Genomic DNA, 20,177 nt, shown 5'->3' with positions numbered 1-20,177 from the left:
CCCAACGGTCAGTGTTAGCAGCTTACGTTTCCAAAAACAAAGGAGCGGGTGAGGAAAGGGGGAAGGGGTTGCAGTGTTCTTCCCACCAGAGCAGAGGGGGTTTTGCAGGCTGATAGGCAGGTATGACAAGCCAAGTTCCAGGAGCGAGGGGATACAGAGTTACTCTGTACTGTGCTGTGCTTCTGGAAGCATGATAATGTGGTGCATGGATGCAGATTCTCTACGTCATTTTGCTCCTGTAGCTGAAGCATTGCAAATTAATGCTTTCAGCCTCGAGAATAATGTTCTCAGGGCTCTATATTGAATGGAATGGCTCCTGGAGAAGTTGTGAGCACCTCTGCTCGCTGGCGAAAAGCTCTCCAACACACAGCAATAATTTAAAGTAAAGGCTCTAATGGTGAGTCTGTGATACTCAGCAGCTCCAGACCCTCCCGCTGCTGTTACACACGGTGTGACTCCCTTCACATAGCTGCTTTTAGTGCCAATCATGCTGTGCTTAAAACAGAGACAGCCCAAACAGCCTCCAAGTGTGCACTTAAGCAGGAGAAAACCATGGGCTTGAACACTTACACCTGTTTTGTTGTAAGAATGTTTCAGGGTCAGGTGCTTTACAGCATTTTAACAAGTAAATTTAGACCCAGGCAGGGAACACATCTCGCTTTCAAAAGCACTCTGACCCCATAGCGCTGGGTTTCAGCATATGCTTTGCTTGGTTCTGGCAGACTTCTGAGTCAATGCACGTAGACACTTTAGAGAGTTCTGCCCTGGAGGCACCTCGCTTGGGAGCCTTTGTGTCAGGATGTGCACTCAGCGTGCAGGGGGCACTGGCAAATGTCAACGTTTTCTCCCAAAGGGAAAAAGTTTTCAGAGTTATCAAGCTAGCAGTGTAGATGTCTTACAACTGATGCTTTGTGATCTGTGGACGAAAAGCACTGGTTACTTAATAGTAACAGGAATATTGCTGATTATTTTATCATTCCCTTTAGAGCTGCCTTGGCAGCACTGGCCTGCACCAAGTCTGGCACCGGGTCTTGTGTCAATGCACTGTTGGCTGCTTTAACAGAAGAAATAACTATGGAGTGAGGTTGTTTTGTTTTGTTTTGTTTTGTTTTTTAACCTCACCTTACCAACAGTCCAAGTCACATCTCAAAGCATGAAACTCTGAGATTTTTGTGTGAATAAAAGGCTTCGTATATTTTCAGGCCATAATTGTGGCCATTGCCGCTTACACACAGAGGGCTAAGGCAGGCAGAAATCTTGGTAAGCCTTTTACTAGCAGGATAACTTGTAGCAATGAGTTCTCCAAGCTAATGAAGCATAATTTTTTATAGGGATGGCATTTTGCACTGCAACAGGTCTTCATGATTTTAGTAGTAGGTCTCTCACGTTTTGCTCTAACATCATAACCATATGTGAGATACTGAGTATTTTTTCTTTTGGAAGTTACTATTCAGATGTATCCCCTTGGATTTATCTAGAGGAGCCAGGAGTGCATAGAACTGTAAGACTTAATGGACAAAGGCAGATGCTCCCAGCAGCCAGCCAGCCAACACCGTGCCTGGCCCCTGGGGAGCTGTGTGAGCTCAGTGTCAGCAGGGCAGGAAATTCTGCCCACACACATCATGCAAGTGCTGCCTGCATTCACTTTTGGCTTGCTGGTGGGGGTTTTGTGCACATTTTATACATTTGCGATCCTCATAATCCTTTCTCATTTTTCTCCAGGGGTAAAGTAAAGGCTGTTAGTTTCCTGTTACCAATGGATGTGTCTTATGCTGGAAATCAAGGTTCTTTCAAAAGCCTGCAAAATCAGGACACAAAACAGTTAAGTACCATCACTGAAAAGGATATGTGAGCTGGTGAATTTTTAAAGGCCCATTGATTCTCGAGATAAATTGGCCTTAAATGATAGCTATGTGTCAGGTTCCTTATCTGCAAAACGCTTTGGCAGGCTGCCTTCACAGACTCACCCAGACGGTGTTTCGGGTCACTGCCCTGTTGTTCAGCAAGGAAATGGAAGCCATGACAAAACTGGCTGGAAGCATGTATGCTGCGATGGAGCCACATGATAGCAAAGCTCCTCCACAGAGCAGCTTCTGCTCAACACGACTCGAGGCTCCCTCACCTCAGCACTGCTTTAAACAGGATGTCAAAGCTGGTTTGCTATGTTTGTTGCAAAAAGCGGAAACCAAATCGCATCTTGTGTTTGCTGATCCCTTGACAGGTGAGGTATTTGTTGCAAAAGATGAAGAGCTGCTAAAGGACCTGGGAGTCTCTTCTGTAATTAAAACTTCTAATTAATTTCACAATACCAACACAGCAAAGTCAAGGCGATGTTACAGAACCAGTCAACATTACTCGGAATTTTTGCAAAACTTGTCTGTGACTGCTGATGTCCACTTCAGGTCCAACTCGACAGGAGCACAAGGTGCTAACAATATGTAAACATGACTGCAAATCTGTTTCTGAGCTGGTGTCCATCAGAGATACCGTACCCCAAGAGAGAACAGGAAGGACTCTGAACCAGAGGACTCAAATGTTTTCAGGAATGGTGTCTGAACACAGCTCAGATCAAGAATCATTAGCAGACGTCCAGCATACTGGTGCAAAACCAATGGAAGAATAAAATGGCTTATAGAACATGAGGAGTGCTTGATAACATAGATCTGGTAGTGTGAGTAAGGATAGTGTCCCATGTGCTGTTTGCTTTGGCCACAAGCAAATGTTTGTTATGTTTTTAACACGCAGGCTGTACCGATGAGTGAATACTGCCCAAATTGTCAGTCTTATTGTCTACCTTTTACACTCTGGAGTCTTCAAAAGTGAAAGCAGAGAGCTGGTAGACAAAGAAACCATCCTGACTTTCAGTGATGTTTTATACATGTGTAAAAAATATCAGTTCCTTTTTTATTTTGAAATTGTTTTATATATTCAAGAACATTTTTAATACATTCCCAATGAAATAATCTTTTCAGTTTCACCACTGTTTCATTTGTGGATTTTATTTTCAGCTTGACTCCATACGGAGCTGCACTGTAATGTTAGAAGTGTTTTTAATCAAAGACTCCCAGCAAATTGGGTTACAGTTAAGAAAGTTTGCTGAACAGCTCTTTTCTGAAAGCATGCACAAGGAAACGCTTTTTAAATGTTTTAATGAAAGCTCAATTGCAAGAAACTAGACGTGTGTAAAGTACCTAAATCCAGCTGGTTTCACTTAACAGAGAAACAAGCGTCTTTGAAAACCTGGCCTCTAGACTTCTAAAGGTACCCCAAGTGCTTTTGAACATTCATGCTTGAACACCAGATTTAATGGGGTTTGGGAATCCATGTGCTCCAGACGGCTTTCAAAAATCTCAACTTTTAAATCCTGTCTGCCTCAACCTTCTCAAAGCAGCAGTGCGAATTCTGCTCTCCCACCCCTCCTGTGTCAGTTCAGTGCAGGTCAGTCCCCGCGTGTTAGCACATGTATTAGCACACAGCAGTGTTAACTGTACCAGGCTGCTGATTCTGATGCCACAAAAATGCATATCACTGTGTATAGTCAAGAAATTAAACTTTGTTTATTGGAGGTGTCATGGTCTTAACTTTTTTTTTTTTTATATTCATAAGAACAGAAGAACTAAAAATGGTGGAAAAGAAGGAAAGGAATCAAACTAGACATTGAAAAATGACAATCGGTCCATTAATGGAAACATTTATTTTTGAATGATAGTTCTGTATTACTGACATCTTTAGCAGTATCTACAGATTTAAGAACACAGGACAGTGCACAGGCGTTTTTAAAAGCAGTTCAAGATGTTCAGATTTGACCAAGGTCCACATCTCTAACAGGGAAGCAGAAGACCAGGCAGTAGCAGAGGCCACAGAGAAACCACTGAGCACATCAAATGCACTGAAGTACAGCGTAAAGTATCTGACCATGGTGCACTTACTGGCAATTAAAACATTCCAATATTAAATATTCATAGATTGCTCAGTGCAGAAAGGACAGGTATAAGCAAAGCAAGTGTTAAAATTTGTGCAAAGTAATGCAGACAGCAATTAAGCCATGAACCATTTCTGTCTTCCTCCCATAGAGGATTCATACCTAAACCCTTTAACATATACCACATCCTAGTCACTGATGGCAAGGCTTGTTGGGCTACAGAGTGCTTCCAATCAAAAATTCTCCCTTCTAAAGAGAGAGTAAGTGATTTAGCCATGCAGGTACATCCTGCGGGAGCAGCTGGGACAGCAAGAAGTTCCCTCCTGCACTAACTGGCAACTGTGATGTTTCCTCCTGTGCAACACGTGAGTTTGGGGCTATGTAGCTTTATGTAGCCATCACAAATGCAGAAAAAGATGGAGTCCATCACTGTCATTTGTTAAATGACAAGTTCTGTTTTATCAGTGTGAAATGCATCTGTAGGCTGAAGGCAAGAAAATTTTGTCAATTTTCAAGTTAAATCGGTGGGATAGTGCTGACTTAACTGTTACTGCAGAATTTACACCACTGTGAATGAGAAAGAAATCAGGCATTGGCTTTCCTTAGGAATGTTGTTTTAAAGGTTGGTAACAACATGAAAATACAAAGCCATGAACAACAGAAGCTGTGCCACATGCAGGTGAAATGCAGGCATTGCATGTCTGAGGGCAGCACACCATCAAGTGCTTCGAATCTTCGTACCCAGTTTAACAGTAATGCTTAGATGTATATTATTCACTCTACAGCACACATCAACCTCTCCACAATAATGAGCAATGTCTAGATAGAAAACTCCATCTACATAAAAACATTAATAAATGCTGACAGACAGAAAATTGCACTCTCCCAGGCTGGCGCTGCCCAGTTTTATTGCTGAAAGTGCTAAAGCTTTAAAGGGTGCATTCATAAGTGCATTTTAGTCAGTGTCCAGAATACATTTGTAAGTGAATTTCTAGTTACGCTCACTAACTGAACTTCATTTTAAATCGTAGAGTGGTCTCAAAGCACATTAATGGATCTCTTCTGGATGAAAATAAGCTGAGAGATGCACTTGTAAGGTGCTCAAGAAGCTAACAGGCATTTCGTATGTGCTACTACATGAAATACCCAGTGTGTGGAGAGCAGCACAGTTTCACCCTACACATCCTCCTTCATTGGTCTGCATGCACTGCTTGTTCATAGAGCCACAGAGCACCCAGCCAGGACAGCTACTGTTTAATGGATTTAAAAACAAAACCTAACCAGGTGAAATTTCATCTTGCTACACTATAGGGAGAAGGCAATTCCTTTCATCAGTCTTACCTCTCCATCTGGTGTTTAAAAGGCTTTGCTCCTGCCACAGACAGAGGCAGAAATGTGATGCTCCAGGCTGTAAGGGAGGAGTCACACTATAGATTTGTCCGCTGGGTTCTTGCTGGAAGTTCAAATGGGTCTCATGTTTGTATATTTAACACAATGAATCCACACACAAAGATAGTACATCAGTGTGCAGGGTACATCACATGTCAAACTCACCCAAAACACAGTACATTCCATCTACTACAAGCTCCACATACAGGAACAAGAGGATGATTTATGATACGCCAGACTGTCCACAGTCTTTTTATCAATTATATTTTGCTCCTCTATCTTACATCCTTGACAGCTGAACTCTGATTTTTCTCTGCTATTTCTGATTAGGTGCAATCTAAGAATATATCAGAATGGAAGTAACTCAGCAAGGGAGCCTCTGACACCAGGTAAGCAATGCTGACCCTTAACACTGTTATTTTCAGTGATGTTAGCAGCATTAATTTCAGCATTGATGTACTCCCTGTGTAGTTCTGAAGTCTTAATTTCGTTTAGCTGAATTGAGACCGTAGGAAATAAACTTGAAGCTTGTTGGAAGGTCTCAGATAGTTCATTGGCCTTGAACAGGCCTTCAGTGTTGAGATGAATTCAATATCACTTAATTTCACAATGTGTATTTCCTTCTTAAGCCTTCTAAGTACAGCATACACAGCTGACTCAAAGATCATAGACTGTTTTATGTTTTTTATTGTTACGTGCTACAAAGTAGGCAGTACTGTCTCCTCAGGATGGCAAAAATATAAGCTGTATTATATAGAAATCTATTCTGCACTTTTATTGCAGAATGCTTTTCCTCAGCAAACGACTCACTAGAGATTAATTGTCATCATAGTTAAATAGATAGAACAGACCAAATTCTGCTGACCTTACACAAGGAGGTTGTTGGCTGTGCTGAAGACAGATGGTCCCTTCAGGGAACGTTTCTTGTACTGCTTGCTTGCTTGAGTATGAACGTTTCTAATTGCATGACTCACCTCTTTCCCTACTGCTGCATGAGATACCAAACAGTCATTTTTATGTAGAGATATTCAAAGAAATGGGAGAAGCCGAAAAATGCATCTTCAACTTATCTTGTGGTGGTTTCATTCTCCACGTATCATCTGACGTGTGCAGATTGGTTAAAAAAAACATCGCTTTCCATTCTTTTTGCTGAAAATTGTGATGAAATGTCTTTTCTGTCTTTTTTGTTTTTTAAGAAAATGATGTAGAATCTCATATAGAAAATTGGTCCCAAAACAGGAAAATGCACTAAATAATAATAAAAATGCTCTGATTAATGTAAAAAGTCAGAAACTTAGAGCAAATTGCAAAAATTGGAGCGAACGTTTCTGATTTGTGGCTCTTCAGTATCTGGTTTGACTCTTCCCCTGTTCAGAGGATGAGGAGCATCATCTGAATGCTGGTTGCCAGGGAGACTCCCATAGCTTTTTGAATTGTAATTTTTGCCTGAAAAGAAATACTCCTTCAGTGTGAGTTTTTAATGACCACAGAGGTTTCTATTTGTCATATATTAGATTAACTACTACTTCTAAATAGATGGGAGGGGAATGAAACATCTCCCAGAAATCAATCAATGGCAATATTCTTAGTCTTTATGAAACCTATGGGTTAAACAAATAGAATTACAAGACTTGCTGCATTAGATTTGACTGTTAAGGCATCAAACTCATCATTCAGTATCCGTTACTTGAGTAGAGACTGAGCTTTGACTGTAGAAAGTGGGCATGGAAATAAATCCTTCTAATCCCCACAGGAGACTGGTTTGAGGACTGACAGGCTGCAGAGCCAACAAGGTCTCTCTCTCTCAGGCTTGATCAGGGTTTCCCCATAACTACATAAAATAATGGCAGCTTTTCTAGGAGAAGTTGTGCATATGAATAATTGTGTCTACCCTCACGTAGAGCTGTCTAAAAGTTATCAGTTCTTTGCATTATCTGATGCTGAAATCTGACAGCTATGTCAGCTTCTTTCCACCTAATACAAGACCAACAGTTCTGATTGCTCTGAAGGTGAATTTGTTTGGCCTTAAGCAATGTGCTAGTTGGTTAGTTTACCCAACATAGATATACTGGCTATGAATTCCTGTCTCAAATAAAGCCACAGCATTCAGAAGTGGAATACAATGAAACTGCAAGAATAAGCCCCCTAAGTTGCTTTGTAATTGTTGCCTTTTCTAGATGGTAACTAAATAACTACCTGTTAAATCTGCAATTTTTGCTTGATTGCTTCTTTTGAGGCTGTTTTGTGCATCTGTGGGAACATCAAGATACTTCATTGCAATGGTTGTGGTCTGGTCCTTCTCTGGCTGATTATGAGTAGCTGAAAGAAGAACAGAAAAGAACGCTTACTGTAGTTGCATTAACATTCATTTGTTTAAGGACATAAAGATATGTCAAGTTGACTCTACCTGTCTGATGAGAACTTGGCACTGCCTCAGCCCTGTCTTCTTGAAAGGACTGAGCAGATTCACGGCCAGAATCTAAGTCTTTTATTGGCCTTCCCATAATCTCATTCTCACATGCAGTTTTATTTCTAATGAGGAAGTATGTATGCATCTTTCCTTTGCCTTTCACTTCTATTTCTCCTCTTTCTGTCATCTCAAAATTTTTGTATTTTAGACAGCTAAAATGACAGAGGAAAATTCAAGGTTAGCAAACAAACAAACAAAAAAACCCACCAGTGCTAAGGTGGTCTCTGGCTTTCCTATTTCCTAATACCACTCATAGGTGCCCAGTCCATGTTTTTCTACTCCTCTGCAGCTTGTCTTCACTTTCACCTCTTCCTGCATATTTTGTGCATATATAAGATTCTTGAAAATGCAGTATTTAATTTTTATTGACAAGAGGTTTGGGAAAGTGAATTCCTCACTTCATGAATAACATAGTGATTTATACAGTTTATCCATAATAGGTGCAAATAAAACTATTCTGCCACAGAGTATTGTACTCAATAAGAGAGATTTTAAAGCTCTGGTTATGCAGGATGTCAAATTAAATTATATGTATTTCTAGCATTTACATCATGCTATTGGTACTTTCAAAAAAAATCACATCTATTTTTTTCATCTTGTACTTTCTAGGATCGAGACTTTCAAACCTCTATATACAAGGACATCCGAAATGATCAAAACTAAGTTCTTTGCAAGCAGTGATTTTTCTTTACAAGTAAGCTGCATAAATCAGTGGCAAAAGATAGGACCGTCTACATCTGAAAGCTGCATCTGTAAGACAGTGTTTTTAGCACAGCTTTTAATAGGAAAATTTTTCATCAGAATTACTCACTGATAGGCACTGGAGCTCAGATGAATTTTACTTGGGACACCATGACTCTCCATGCGGGAAGCTATATTCACTGTGTCTCCAAACAGGCAATAACGAGGCATCTTTTCTCCAACAACTCCAGCCAAGACAGGACCTGTATGGATCCCAACTCTAATCTTTACAAAGACATAAAACACCCCCCAGAAACGTCACTTGTTATTTACGACCTTTCTTAATGCTACTGAGTCACCTAAAAGTCCACCTTAACACAACACTGGGTGCTAGTAAAATACCAAATATCCGCAGGGAAAGGCTTTTGCTGGAAAATGCACCCACGTGACCACAGTCACAGAGAAATTAAAAGGAGCTCTTTGATGTCCCACTGCAATACATTAACCAGAAGCCCAACCCAAGAATCAGAGTCTATGTGTTAACCACTTACTTGGATTGGATTTCCAGAAACTGGGTTCTGTACTCCTTTAGCTGCTATTATAATCCCCAAGGCAAAGTTAGCAACGCGCTCAGCATGAGTGGATACAGGCACAGGGACTCCACCTACTACCATATAGGCATCTCCAATCGTCTCCACCTTTAATTGAGAAGGACAAGTATATGAGCACTGCCTATAATTCTCCTTCAGGTTAGTGCTTTGCTGTTGGAGGATCTCCTTACCTGCACCAACTCCCTCTTCCTTCTAAAACATGCTTCCAATCATGCTCTAGCACGTGTGAATTTCCTTGAGATGGGGATCTATTCCTTGATTCCAAACTGAAAAATTCAGTGTGTTCTGTCCCTGCTTACTTGACCCAGCTTAGATACCATTGTGAGAAACCCTAAGGAGTAAGAGATGCTGGGAAAGTGCCAGACTTCTTGTCTTCCACCCCACCAGGGCAGATTTATATGTAAGGAACTATCCTCAAGCACAACTCCTGAGCCAGAAAGTTATCTGATAGTTAAATGCTATTAATTAGCTCCAGTTCACAATTGGTATTAAGAGTGTATTTCCATTTTAAAAGTCACAATAAATCAAGAGAGTCTATCCATTGGTGATTATTAAGTGGTTCATGTGAAATTAGGAAGCCTACAATTCCCAATGGCACGTCAGAGAATGCAGGGTGTGAACTTAGCACTTTGTGAATATCCTTCCTTACAATCAGATGTTCTCCCACAACATGGTGCTGCCAGTGAGAAAGATTCTGAAAAGTTAGTCCTACTTCAGGTGTTCAGTCTCCCTGAAATGCACACTGAAATGCACCTGAGTAATACTTCAGGGTTTGTCCCCGTATCAGGGATTTTGCAGGGAATGCAATACGGCCTTTTGAAACACAGAATTCATTCGAGGTTCATTGTAAGAGTCTCTTACACAGCCAAGAAATTTTGTAAACTGCTCTTATGAGATTTCACTGTTACATTCACCATCAGCAAATAAGAGACCATCTTAAATTAGATTAACTGGATTTCTTACTAATGAGCATCTTTGGGCTTGATGACTAGCATAATGACTCAAAACAGTTCAGTAGTTTAGTCCTGAAAAACATGTTCCTGTACATATTTGCTATTAAGATATGCAAACCACAGTAATACCAGTAATTTCTCTAACAAGACAAAAATAACTGTAAGAGGCTACTAACACAAATAGATACCCCAATTATCTTTAGGCTGTGACAGGTTTTTTAATTTAACAAGATTAATTCATGACTTCAGGCATTTATAAGCATGGGCCAAGTTTCATTGATCGATTTCAGTATTTCATTTCTTTCACAGATCCCTGAAATAATCATCTTGTCCTCCTTCTCTGTGCTCTAGCTACCTCCTTTAATATTAATGGGAGTTGTATGCAGGCATCAAAAGGAGATTATTATAACGACAGATAATTCACTCAAGATGTATGATTTAGATAGAACATGATGCTAATCCATTCTAAAATCTGAAGGCCATATTCTGGTTGCTTCAATTATTGAAAAGAGTTTCCCTGCCAAGGCAGAAATCCTTCTGATTTCCCGGTACAAATTTATTGCAGGATGAACTGCTTGTCTTGCCCCAGTAAGGAATGAATGAGGTTTGGATTTCGCTCTTTGCTATTTCTGCCTTCTTAAATATTTAATGTGCTAGGGACAGACAAAATTAGGATCAGCTGTTAAAACCTAAGTAGCTCTGGAGTTGTTAACAGTGCTGTGCTGTGCAGGGCTCTCATCCTTCCTTCACAGTTTGAAGACAGTATGTGTGCTACAGTTTAGATCTAATCAGTGCTCTCAGAGGTCAAGAGGAGATGCATACCATTGCGTAACATCTCCATGAACCAAAATCAAAGAAATCAAAGCCCAGCTTTTGACTGTGTAGTTATCTCCACCAAAGGAGACATCTAATAACACACTGACATGCTTTACAAGAGATTGGAATAAAGGGACTAGGAAAATTATTCAGATTGGTCCACGAACTGGGATATCCTAGGATCTTGGATGGGTGTTTGAGAGAGAAGAGATGTATCAAAACAGCAGTTCTGGTATTAGTATTTTGAAGAGACTCTAGCCAATGACAGAAGTTACTCTCCTTTTCAAAATTTTCAACACATTTAATCACGTCTTCATATGTTTTTGACTTTTTGTTTCTCTATATGGTCACTATAAATATGCAGTATTTTATGGTTTCTAGGAAATCATGCTGGGTTAAAGAGCAGTTAAGTGCATTAAAAATATATAATTATAATAAATAAATAAGCAAACAGTCTGATTCCAGACTATTTCTATAGTCTTAATCAACAACATACCTTGTATACATCATGCACAGTGGTCAGTCTGTCAAACTGCAGGTACATTGAATTTAACATGAGAACTATCTGAATAGGCTCACATTGGGCACAAATGTTGGTAAAGGTCACAACATCACTGAACAATATGGTGCATTCCTTGAATTCTCCTGCAAGCAGAAAAAAACAGCTGTAAATAACAGTAATGGCTGGGTAACCATGGCAGTTTCCTGCAAGGATTTCTTTCTAGTCACTGTTTTAGGACACATGATTTTTCAGCTGTAGTACTTACACGTGTCCAGATATGAAAGATGTTGATATAAGAATATTTCAAATATAAAAACTACAACACATCATTTCAAACAGTTCAGACTTCTGAATATGTTCCTGTGCTCACCTACATTCAGGAAATACAAAGCTCTTCATTTCATATATGTATTTACTAAAGGGAATATATAAGAATATTCTTACTTACTATCCTTAAGAGAAATAGGAATCATGATAACTCCAGGTTTATAGGCAGCACAGAGAAGCTAGGAAAATTTTCTAAGAAAGACTGATTTCTGTATTTCTTTTTTGAGCCCTCATGTCCCTGTATACTCATTTTAAAAACAAAAGCCCATTTTACTGTTGAAACATCAAATTTTGTCCCTGAATGGGCAGCTGCTACCTTTCATTTCCTAGGAAACAATACTGGCAAATAGCTTCCAAAGTTATGTCTGAAATAAAATAATAATCTAATCTACTTTACCAGTGAAATGAAGGATCTGTCGTTCTCAGATTTACTACCCATGAATGTCATTAAGTAGAAAATCTACTTCACAGCAATGACTTTGTGGCTGTGCTAGTTCCCAGTCTCTCTATCACCATCACAGTGGGTGCATGATTCATGCTTTATGAACGAATACTGTTCATTCACCTGCCTCAACTCGCTTCCCCTCTTTCAGCTGGTTTGCTACATGTTGAGGAAGCATGGCGTAGAGCAGAGCTTCAGTCTTTTTCTTCTCTTCTTCCAGGTGCTTTGACAGTACCCGCAGTTCTTCCTTCTTCCTCTCCAGCTGGTTAGAGAGCTCCATCTCTGCCAGTCGCTGCTGATTGAGAAGAATCAAATCCCTGGTCACGTCATGAGGTGCAATGTCTGCAATATGCATCTGTCGCTCCTCCAGCTCATGTAAAGTGCGAAGTAAAGGTGAGCAGAGATAGAGCATGCACTGCAGAGACTCCATCCAGATCATCTGGCCTGTTTAAAACAAGTGCTGATAAGAGAGTTCATCGCCCTGAAATTCTGTGTAAGGTTCAGTGCTACTGATATAAATACCAGGGAATGATTTCTAAGGATGGTAGCTTTCTGTAGGGTCTGTGTCATCACTGCAATTGTTTCCTAGAACTAAGTGGGTTGGTACGGATGAAGTGTACTAGGTAAATAACAAGATTTCAGGACTCAGAAAGCAGTCACTCATTCATTGTAAATGCAAGATAGAGCCTATGTTTTGGGTTCCTTCTCTTCAATAGGAATCACAATTGCTCACAACATCTCTCCTTTCCCTTGCATTGTACACTGGGAAACTGAGATTCAAAGTAATTTAAGTGAAAGACTTAAATTTCACAGTGGGTAAATTGTGGTCCCACTAAAGTCAATGAAGTTTCTCTTCTAGAAGCTGGAGCTTTAAGTTGAACACTCACATAAATAAACAGGTACAAATATGTCTGAAAGTTATAAGAGATTTTTAGTGGAGGACTGGGTTTTTGTTTTCAGGGTTGAGATTTGGTTATGGGTTTCTTTTGTTGTTATTTTGTGTTCTATTTTAAAAAACCTAACTGAATAATAGGAAGTAAAATTTTACCCGTGGCTAAAATTCCTTTTTTGTTAACAACACTTTTTTCAAGGTCTCCCTAAACTCTTAGTTTTTTTCTGAATCTCATGATTTGGCACTCATCATGTAGAGGTGATAGGAAATAAAGGAAAGTTAGGTCATATTCTATAGTTCAAAGGAGCAAAACTGAGGTCACAGAGTACTTAAAACAACTGTCATTTTAGTTAATTACATGGAGAATTATTCTATGCTCATTCCCTCATTTCTCTCAGTAAAAATAGAGCAAAATAAAATCTCTATTGCTACAACAATTTCAACCAGTAAACTCTTCCATAACATAATAGAGAGAAAAAAAAAAAGACAAATCAATCTGCAAATGTGAATAATAAAAAAGCACCATTAACTAATTTATTTTTATCCGCATTTGAAACCTATCCAGTACACCAAATAACTCCCTTCAAAGGTATGAAGTAAATCTGTAGAATTAATATATTCACACTTTAGAGATCAGAATGTGCGGAGTCACAGGGGAAGACATTTCTCTTCTTCCAGCTGTAGAAATTTTACCAGGAATTTATCTTTAAGCTCCTCCCTCTTTCTCTATCCCTTTTCTCCCCTTCCCCTGACAGAACTGGAACTGCACACTGACAGCAGAGATGTGTTTTGCTGTGTATTGCTGGAATCCTCACCCATTGTTTTAACTGTTTTCTTTACGTGCCAGGGATGTAATCCAAGATCTGTGCACTGGTATCTGTGCTAGTTGGCTGGGCTCAAAATGTTGTTCCAAGTACAAAGAAGTAATTTTTTCATCAAAGAAAATTCTTAGCAATGCAAAGTGATTCTATTTCACGTGGATATGCTGATTTGCAGGCTATGGGAAGGTGAGACCCAGACAGTTTTACACAGCTCACTGCATCTCCACATTCTGCCTAATGGTTCTGAGAGCAGAAGCTGGCTCTGTGTCTCTTCCACATTCCACAGGTCCCAAGGCTTTCCAAGCCTTTCAAATGGGAATGCTGGTACTAACTGAAAGCCTCCAAAATCTCATGAGGTAATATTTGAGTTTGTCTATGAGCATTTCGAAGTACTATTTATGTAAAGAGAATGATCTAATCCTTCCCTTGCTGCAAACAAGTCTACTTCTAAAATTTATGTGAAGCCAGGAGTCCACAGAAAGACATTAGTTTAACTCCAGCATTATTCTTCATTTAATATGAGCATTTACACTTCTGAAAACAGTGAAGTACCTCTCAGCTCTAGCATTGGCCGCTGTTTCCATGACTCTGGCATCATTTCTCTCTTGGTCTGGAAAACGAATTGGCTGTTGATAAATTTCTGAATGCTATAGATGGTGAAGGGTACTTCTGGGTGAACGATACTGAAATAGTGATCCAGACAGATGCCCATGGTCTGAAGGCCAGGTACGATCTTTTGAATGCTCACCCCAGCTTGCTTCACTCTGAGCTTAAAAAGAGAATATGGACAATGTGATACAATGCACATCCTGTTTGGTGTCAGATCAAGCTACAGCTTAGTACTGCTTACATACATATACACACTCAGCCTTGTAATACCATGTGGATTATTTCTATGTTATTAGCCAAACTCTTATTACTCAGTACAAAACTATCTTATTACTATAAAACTCTGAATGAGTTTTCTTCATAGCAAGACCAAGGGCCCAGAAAGGAATATTATTATCCAAGTGCTGTTCAGTATCAATTTAAAAAAAAAAAAAAATCATATCTGCTCTTATTTTGCATGTACTTGTGTTTGCCTAATGTAATCTTGCTGATTCCAGCACATTTAAGCATACTACTGAGGGAAGAAAATACACTGTTTCATGGCAATATCCTACAGGACGATAGCACACACAGTAATTTTCAGTATACTTGCTAGTGTTGTAAAGAAATAAGCATTTCAGTCTTCCACTTTTTTCCCTTTTTTTCATCCTTGCACTCCTCCCTAAGGATAACTGATATCACAGTAACTTTGGACAAAAGGGAATTTATAATTTTAGTGCCAGATGATACAATTTCTTTAAAAGTAATTTATTACTTATGTTGTACCTGTAGACTCCTTAGGGGAAAGAAAGCAGAGAAAGGAGGCTACAGCTTCTTTATCCAACTATTAACAGCAGGATGAGTGGGAGACAGGAGGCATGTGCTCCCAGGCCCAGCTTCTCCAGCTCCATAGCAGCTATAGGAAGCCCTAATTTCTCATGGCTCTTGCAAGCATCTATGTTTGTATGAGAATGTTCAAGGGAGATGTCTCTAATACCTCCTTCTAAAATCTAAAACTAAACAGGTATACTTTATATACATTCTATATGCAGCTACAGGCATGATACAATATACATGTATATATGAAGACGAATCCTCTCAGCCTTGTATGTAACTGAAAGAGAAAAATAGAGATACCAGCATTCTAAATAGAAAATAATTGTGACACAAAAGGTCCTGAAAACCTTTAGTTTTCAAAAGAATGCCACTGATTACCTTCTTTTAACCATTACTGTATAAATGTTCAGTCATTCTCTTTTAGCCTGATGACCATACATGAGTTTTTAAATCCTGCAGAAACGTCCAGTCTGCCATCACTCCTTGTCATCAGGGATACTCTAACCCAGCCACCAACAATGGCTGCAGGAGTTGCCCTTATTCTACACCATGAATTTTATCACGAAAGGATGTCTCAAAAGGTTAGAAAATAAACTTTGGCTAATGTAGACAGCTGCATATTCTCTATCAGCACAATGACAGAACATGTTCCTGAATGGCTGCGATCAGCAATCTTCTGCAGTTCTGTTCTCAGACTCTTCTGTCTTCGCTCCTCTGTTAAGCTAATTTCTGCACAAAACTGGGAGCAAGAGGTACTGCACCTTGTTGGGGGCCCAGGCTATTTGGAAACTATCCACAGAGTAGCCCCTGCAAAGGGAAAGGCAATTCCACTGCTCTAGAGAATATATGTATATGAAAGATTCAAAGAGCAAGATAAAGTTTTGGGTCCAGTTCCTACTAGATAAAGAGTAGTAGATGTCTGGGTTTTTCTGCTGTGGAGTCTCAGAAAGCATGCAGGGCTTCAGCTGCAAAGCAAGTCTTAAGAAAGCCTTAGCATAGATTGTTAACTGGGAGAAGGGAGACCTGCTTGTTAAATGCAAAGCCAATTTAAAGGATGGATCGTGTCTTTGGCACATGAGAGGACAGGAAAGTTGCCAGAAACCTCAGAAAATTCTGTTCTGTGTTTGGTAGACTGCTACAACATACCTTGTTGGCACAACTGTGACTGTTTCATATGTGGCGATCTCAATAAAGTCAAAGGTGATTTCTATTGTAGAAAATTAAGCGACTGTTATTATGAGCAACTTTTATTTCATGTCTCTATCCAAAGCATTTCTGTAAATGCTAAAAAGGAACATGCTCTGTACAGAGAGCATACATAGGAATGATCTGTAGGACTGTCACAGCAGCAGAAAATAACTATATGCTTTAGGCAAATTAAATGTCCTTACTATATTGCTGTCCTACCTCTTTGTCAAAAACCATATGAAAAGGAAGCCCATTGCAAAATGTTTTTGTGTCAATCCAGAGAGTCTTGGGATAAACAGGGTCAAACCCTCTCAGGAGTTTACCTGTGGCAAGATAAGCGTATAGATTTCAGTCACATTGCACCTCATAAGACCAGTCAGCATCACATTTTATAAGACAGGACTCTACATTATAATGAGATGGCCAGGTTTGAAACTCAGCAATACAAAAAGCACAGAGCAATTTACTACAGTTGGAAGAAATAGCTGTAACTAAGTTAAAAAAGCACTCTCTTAAATTCATCAGTTCAATGTGACATGACAGGGAAGTATGAGACATTCCACAGAACGGTACTTTACAGAACACTTTTCAGAAGACTGTTTACAAGACAAAAGTGACAGGTCATATTCCATGTAAGTATCTGTCATTAGTAAGCATGCTTATTATCTGCACTTCTTTTTTTTGATTGCCAGTGCCTAACTGAAAGAAGTTTAACCAGAAACATCTTGAAAAGAAGAAGAGGAAACACAAATGGTAACTTCAACATGGAGAGGTGGGGGGACTCAGCGAGGCTTACTGACTTTCTTACTGAAAAGACTCATAGATAATGACAAGCTCACTCCGAATGTTCTCACCTTTTCCTAATGTGATTATTCCTCTTATAGTTTTCCAGTGACTTTTCTTGACAGGACAAACCGACCCTCCTCTAATAGTATTCTCTGATTTCTCAAGATCCTGTTGAAATAAATCCAAGGGGATTTTCAAGGGTGTATTATTTTAATCATACTTTATTGATATAATGAATCTTAACATACCTTACTGTTCAGTCGAGTATCATTTTGTTTTTCAGAGTCAGCAAGATACTGAGGTGAGAAAGAAAATTTATTTCTTTCTTTATATGGAAGTACAGGGTTTTGAGTGACAAGAAAAACAATATGCTCTTTTTTCCCAGTTCTTTCTTCTTCTTCCGTTTGATTGACTATTTCCATTGAAATCTCAATGTTAAAAAAATCCAGGGCTGCTGCACCGATGATTCCTGAGAGCAAAACAAAAAACACAACATTGCCAACAGCAAAATCTTTCCATTTCCCTTTCAGCAAGCTCACAATGATATTTCACTGTTTCAGGAACTGCTTTACCAAATGAGACTGGAAGAAGAAAGTGGCCTGTAGTTACCTATGTTGTTCCTACTACCAGTGTGTTACTAGGATGAGATTATGTACATATGAGATATTTTTTAAGGTTATAGTTTGGGAGTTTTTTTTATTATTTGTTTGCTTTGTCTGACAACAAATGCTTACTTTCACTAGAAAAAGCTCAGAATACCTGAATAATGTGACCAAATGTCACACATAGCAAAAAATACAAATTCCCAAAGCCCCAGAACTGTACAGGCTCTAAAGAGATTCTGTTAAAACAATCTATTTCAGTAGAATATGAAACAGATTTTGCAGAATATTCTAGAGTGGTGCAGAATGTTTTCAAGTAAGTCTTTCACGAAGATGCAATATCTGTCTTCTCATTTCTTCTTAGCTACTAAGTGAAATACTGAACAAAATGAAAATTCCAAGTAACTCTGTATTTCGAGAGGAATATGAAATGAATTTTGATATGGAGTGGTGGTGGTGGTAGGGGAAATTGATAAAAATATTTCATTTAGAAACATCTAGGAAATAAATGAATATGATTATCTCTTACATACTTGTAGATATATAACTCTTGCATAAGAATAATTGTGGAGATTCCCAAAGTTAAAAAATCTTAACTCTTACCATTGCTGGAGTAAGATTCAGTTTTGAGCAGGGCCCAACAGCAGATCTACAAAACTGCATGTACTGCAGGAGTACATATCTAAGGATTATACATATGCTTTCAAACTACCACTGCTATTCACTGTAATTTAAAGAATATGAATTACTGAGAATCAATCAACATCAATACAAACATGAAATTCAATTTTCCTTCCACCAAAGGAAGTCTACTGGAATTCTATAGCAGCAACAGACACATAAGGGCTGGGTTGGCATGTGCAAATCTCGTAGAAGCCAGTGGTAGCTACAAGTGATTAGGCAGGCAGGGAAATACAGAGGTCTGTTGTCTGATTACCAGGTTTGAATTTTTTGGCCAGTCTTCATCTGAGAAAAAGATCCTGATACCTGAGAAAAGAATATCTGCAATTATATGGTTAGTCCATACATATACTGCATACCAGTTGATCTGTACTCTGTATTACCTGGCACAATATGGTACAGACCTCTTCTATCTGAATAGTAATGTAAATGCATTGACCCGTCTTCATTCTTTTCTACTCTGAAAGATGGTGCATTCATCTCCTGATGAGACAAAAGAACAACTTTCAGTATCCTTCTTTGATAAGAAATATGGTAAATTTCAATTGTATAAAAGCATCCTGTGCCTTAATGAAATCAGCAGTAATATGAATAAGCTAAAATATAGAAAATTAAATATGCTCAACTGTGAAGGGTTATCTCCTATCCAGTAGAGTTAATTTGCTAAACAATATCTACTTTTGAGAACTACTCAGAAAAGAATACTTTAAAAAACTTGTCCTAACATTTTGGATGAATGAGTTTTAGAACACAGTAGAGGCTGTTATGGCCTCTTTCTTCCTTACTCATTCATACCTACAACATGCTGTTCCTTGGGTTGCAGACTGTCAGAGCACACCCATACCCACACAGTAATTACTACTTGAACTTGCCTGGTAAGACAGGGACAGGTAGCTGTGTAATGCATCCAGGTTCTCTATGAACTCATACAAATTTCCACCCAGCGTTCTCAGCATGTGGTCATAACCTGAACGTTTACAAAATTCAAAGAAATACTCTCCAAATTCTCTCAGAACCATATCAGCAGGAACACCTGGCAAGATAATATCTTAATGAATACAAAAGGCCTGGAAATTCTGGTAGTGCTGTCAGATGGATTAAGAGTGAATGCAGAATGTTTGCAACATAGGAAAGGCATCCTGAAGAGCAGAGGAGGAAATCTGGGATGTAGTCTCAGGAGTGAATCTGAAGGGTTTATTTTTAAGGTGTGGTGACACATACCTAATATTTTGCAGGCTTTGTCAACAAGTTGCATTGTGATCTCATCTTTGTAAACTCCAAAAGTCAAGAAACTATCCTGAACTCCAGCCTGGAGTCTACAACAGAAGAGACAATATCCTTCTCTCAGTGGTGTAAGTATGATGACTGAATCAGCATTCATTAAACACTACTTAGCTCACCGATTCCTTAAACTCCTTCACACATTATATTGAAACACACTACTTTCAGTAATGGTTTAAGAGTGTATCTGCCTCCACACTTCTGCTAATTCACGTTAATGCATTATGACAAATTCTTTCAAGGATTAGGGCACCATACAATCACAGGATATCCCGAGTTGGAAGGAACCCATAAAGGATCATTGAGTCCAACTCCTAATGTGGAGGTACTGGAGCAATTAGTGCGCTAGCTTGTCTCCTGCTCTACTTGCTTGTTGCTCAATAGGGCC

The 20,177-nt window shown here is 39.1% G+C and overlaps 2 protein-coding genes across 10 annotated transcripts in view; one reads left to right on the top strand and one right to left on the bottom strand.

Annotated features, from left to right (window-relative positions):
* SERPINE2 (serpin family E member 2) overlaps nucleotides 1-20,177 on the top strand; it is a 606,689-nt gene that overhangs the window by 429,621 nt on the left and 156,891 nt on the right. The gene's annotated exons all lie outside the window — the stretch shown is intronic.
* Nucleotides 5,979-20,177, bottom strand: part of LOC128082334 (guanylate cyclase soluble subunit beta-2-like) — a 36,061-nt gene continuing 21,862 nt past the window's right edge. For 5 of the 9 annotated variants that reach the window (XM_052686402.1, XM_052686400.1, XM_052686403.1 and 2 more), the window contains 14 exons: nucleotides 19,730-19,824; nucleotides 19,381-19,541; nucleotides 18,892-18,991; nucleotides 17,474-17,694; nucleotides 17,294-17,393; nucleotides 16,659-16,762; nucleotides 14,379-14,595; nucleotides 12,237-12,557; nucleotides 11,339-11,487; nucleotides 9,014-9,160; nucleotides 8,593-8,747; nucleotides 7,719-7,933; nucleotides 7,508-7,630; nucleotides 5,979-6,757 (listed from right to left, as the gene is read on the bottom strand). In XM_052686402.1, the coding sequence (XP_052542362.1) occupies nucleotides 6,606-6,757; nucleotides 7,508-7,630; nucleotides 7,719-7,933; nucleotides 8,593-8,747; nucleotides 9,014-9,160; nucleotides 11,339-11,487; nucleotides 12,237-12,557; nucleotides 14,379-14,595; nucleotides 16,659-16,762; nucleotides 17,294-17,393; nucleotides 17,474-17,694; nucleotides 18,892-18,991; nucleotides 19,381-19,541; nucleotides 19,730-19,763 (2,199 nt within the window). In that variant the 5' untranslated portion in view covers nucleotides 19,764-19,824 and the 3' untranslated portion in view covers nucleotides 5,979-6,605. Of the gene's footprint in view, nucleotides 6,758-7,507; nucleotides 7,631-7,718; nucleotides 7,934-8,592; nucleotides 8,748-9,013; nucleotides 9,161-11,338; nucleotides 11,488-12,236; nucleotides 12,558-14,378; nucleotides 14,596-16,658; nucleotides 16,763-17,293; nucleotides 17,394-17,473; nucleotides 17,695-18,764; nucleotides 18,863-18,891; nucleotides 18,992-19,380; nucleotides 19,542-19,729; nucleotides 19,825-20,177 lie in introns of those variants that run through there. The other 4 variants (XM_052686399.1, XM_052686405.1, XM_052686406.1 and 1 more) reach the window with 4 other exon arrangements.

This window comes from Tympanuchus pallidicinctus, unplaced genomic scaffold, assembly GCF_026119805.1.
Source record: "Tympanuchus pallidicinctus isolate F22 unplaced genomic scaffold, pur_lepc_1.0 scaffold22, whole genome shotgun sequence".
NCBI classification, from domain to species: Eukaryota; Metazoa; Chordata; class Aves; order Galliformes; family Phasianidae; genus Tympanuchus; species Tympanuchus pallidicinctus.
This window is presented reverse-complemented; position numbering and strand designations above follow the sequence as displayed.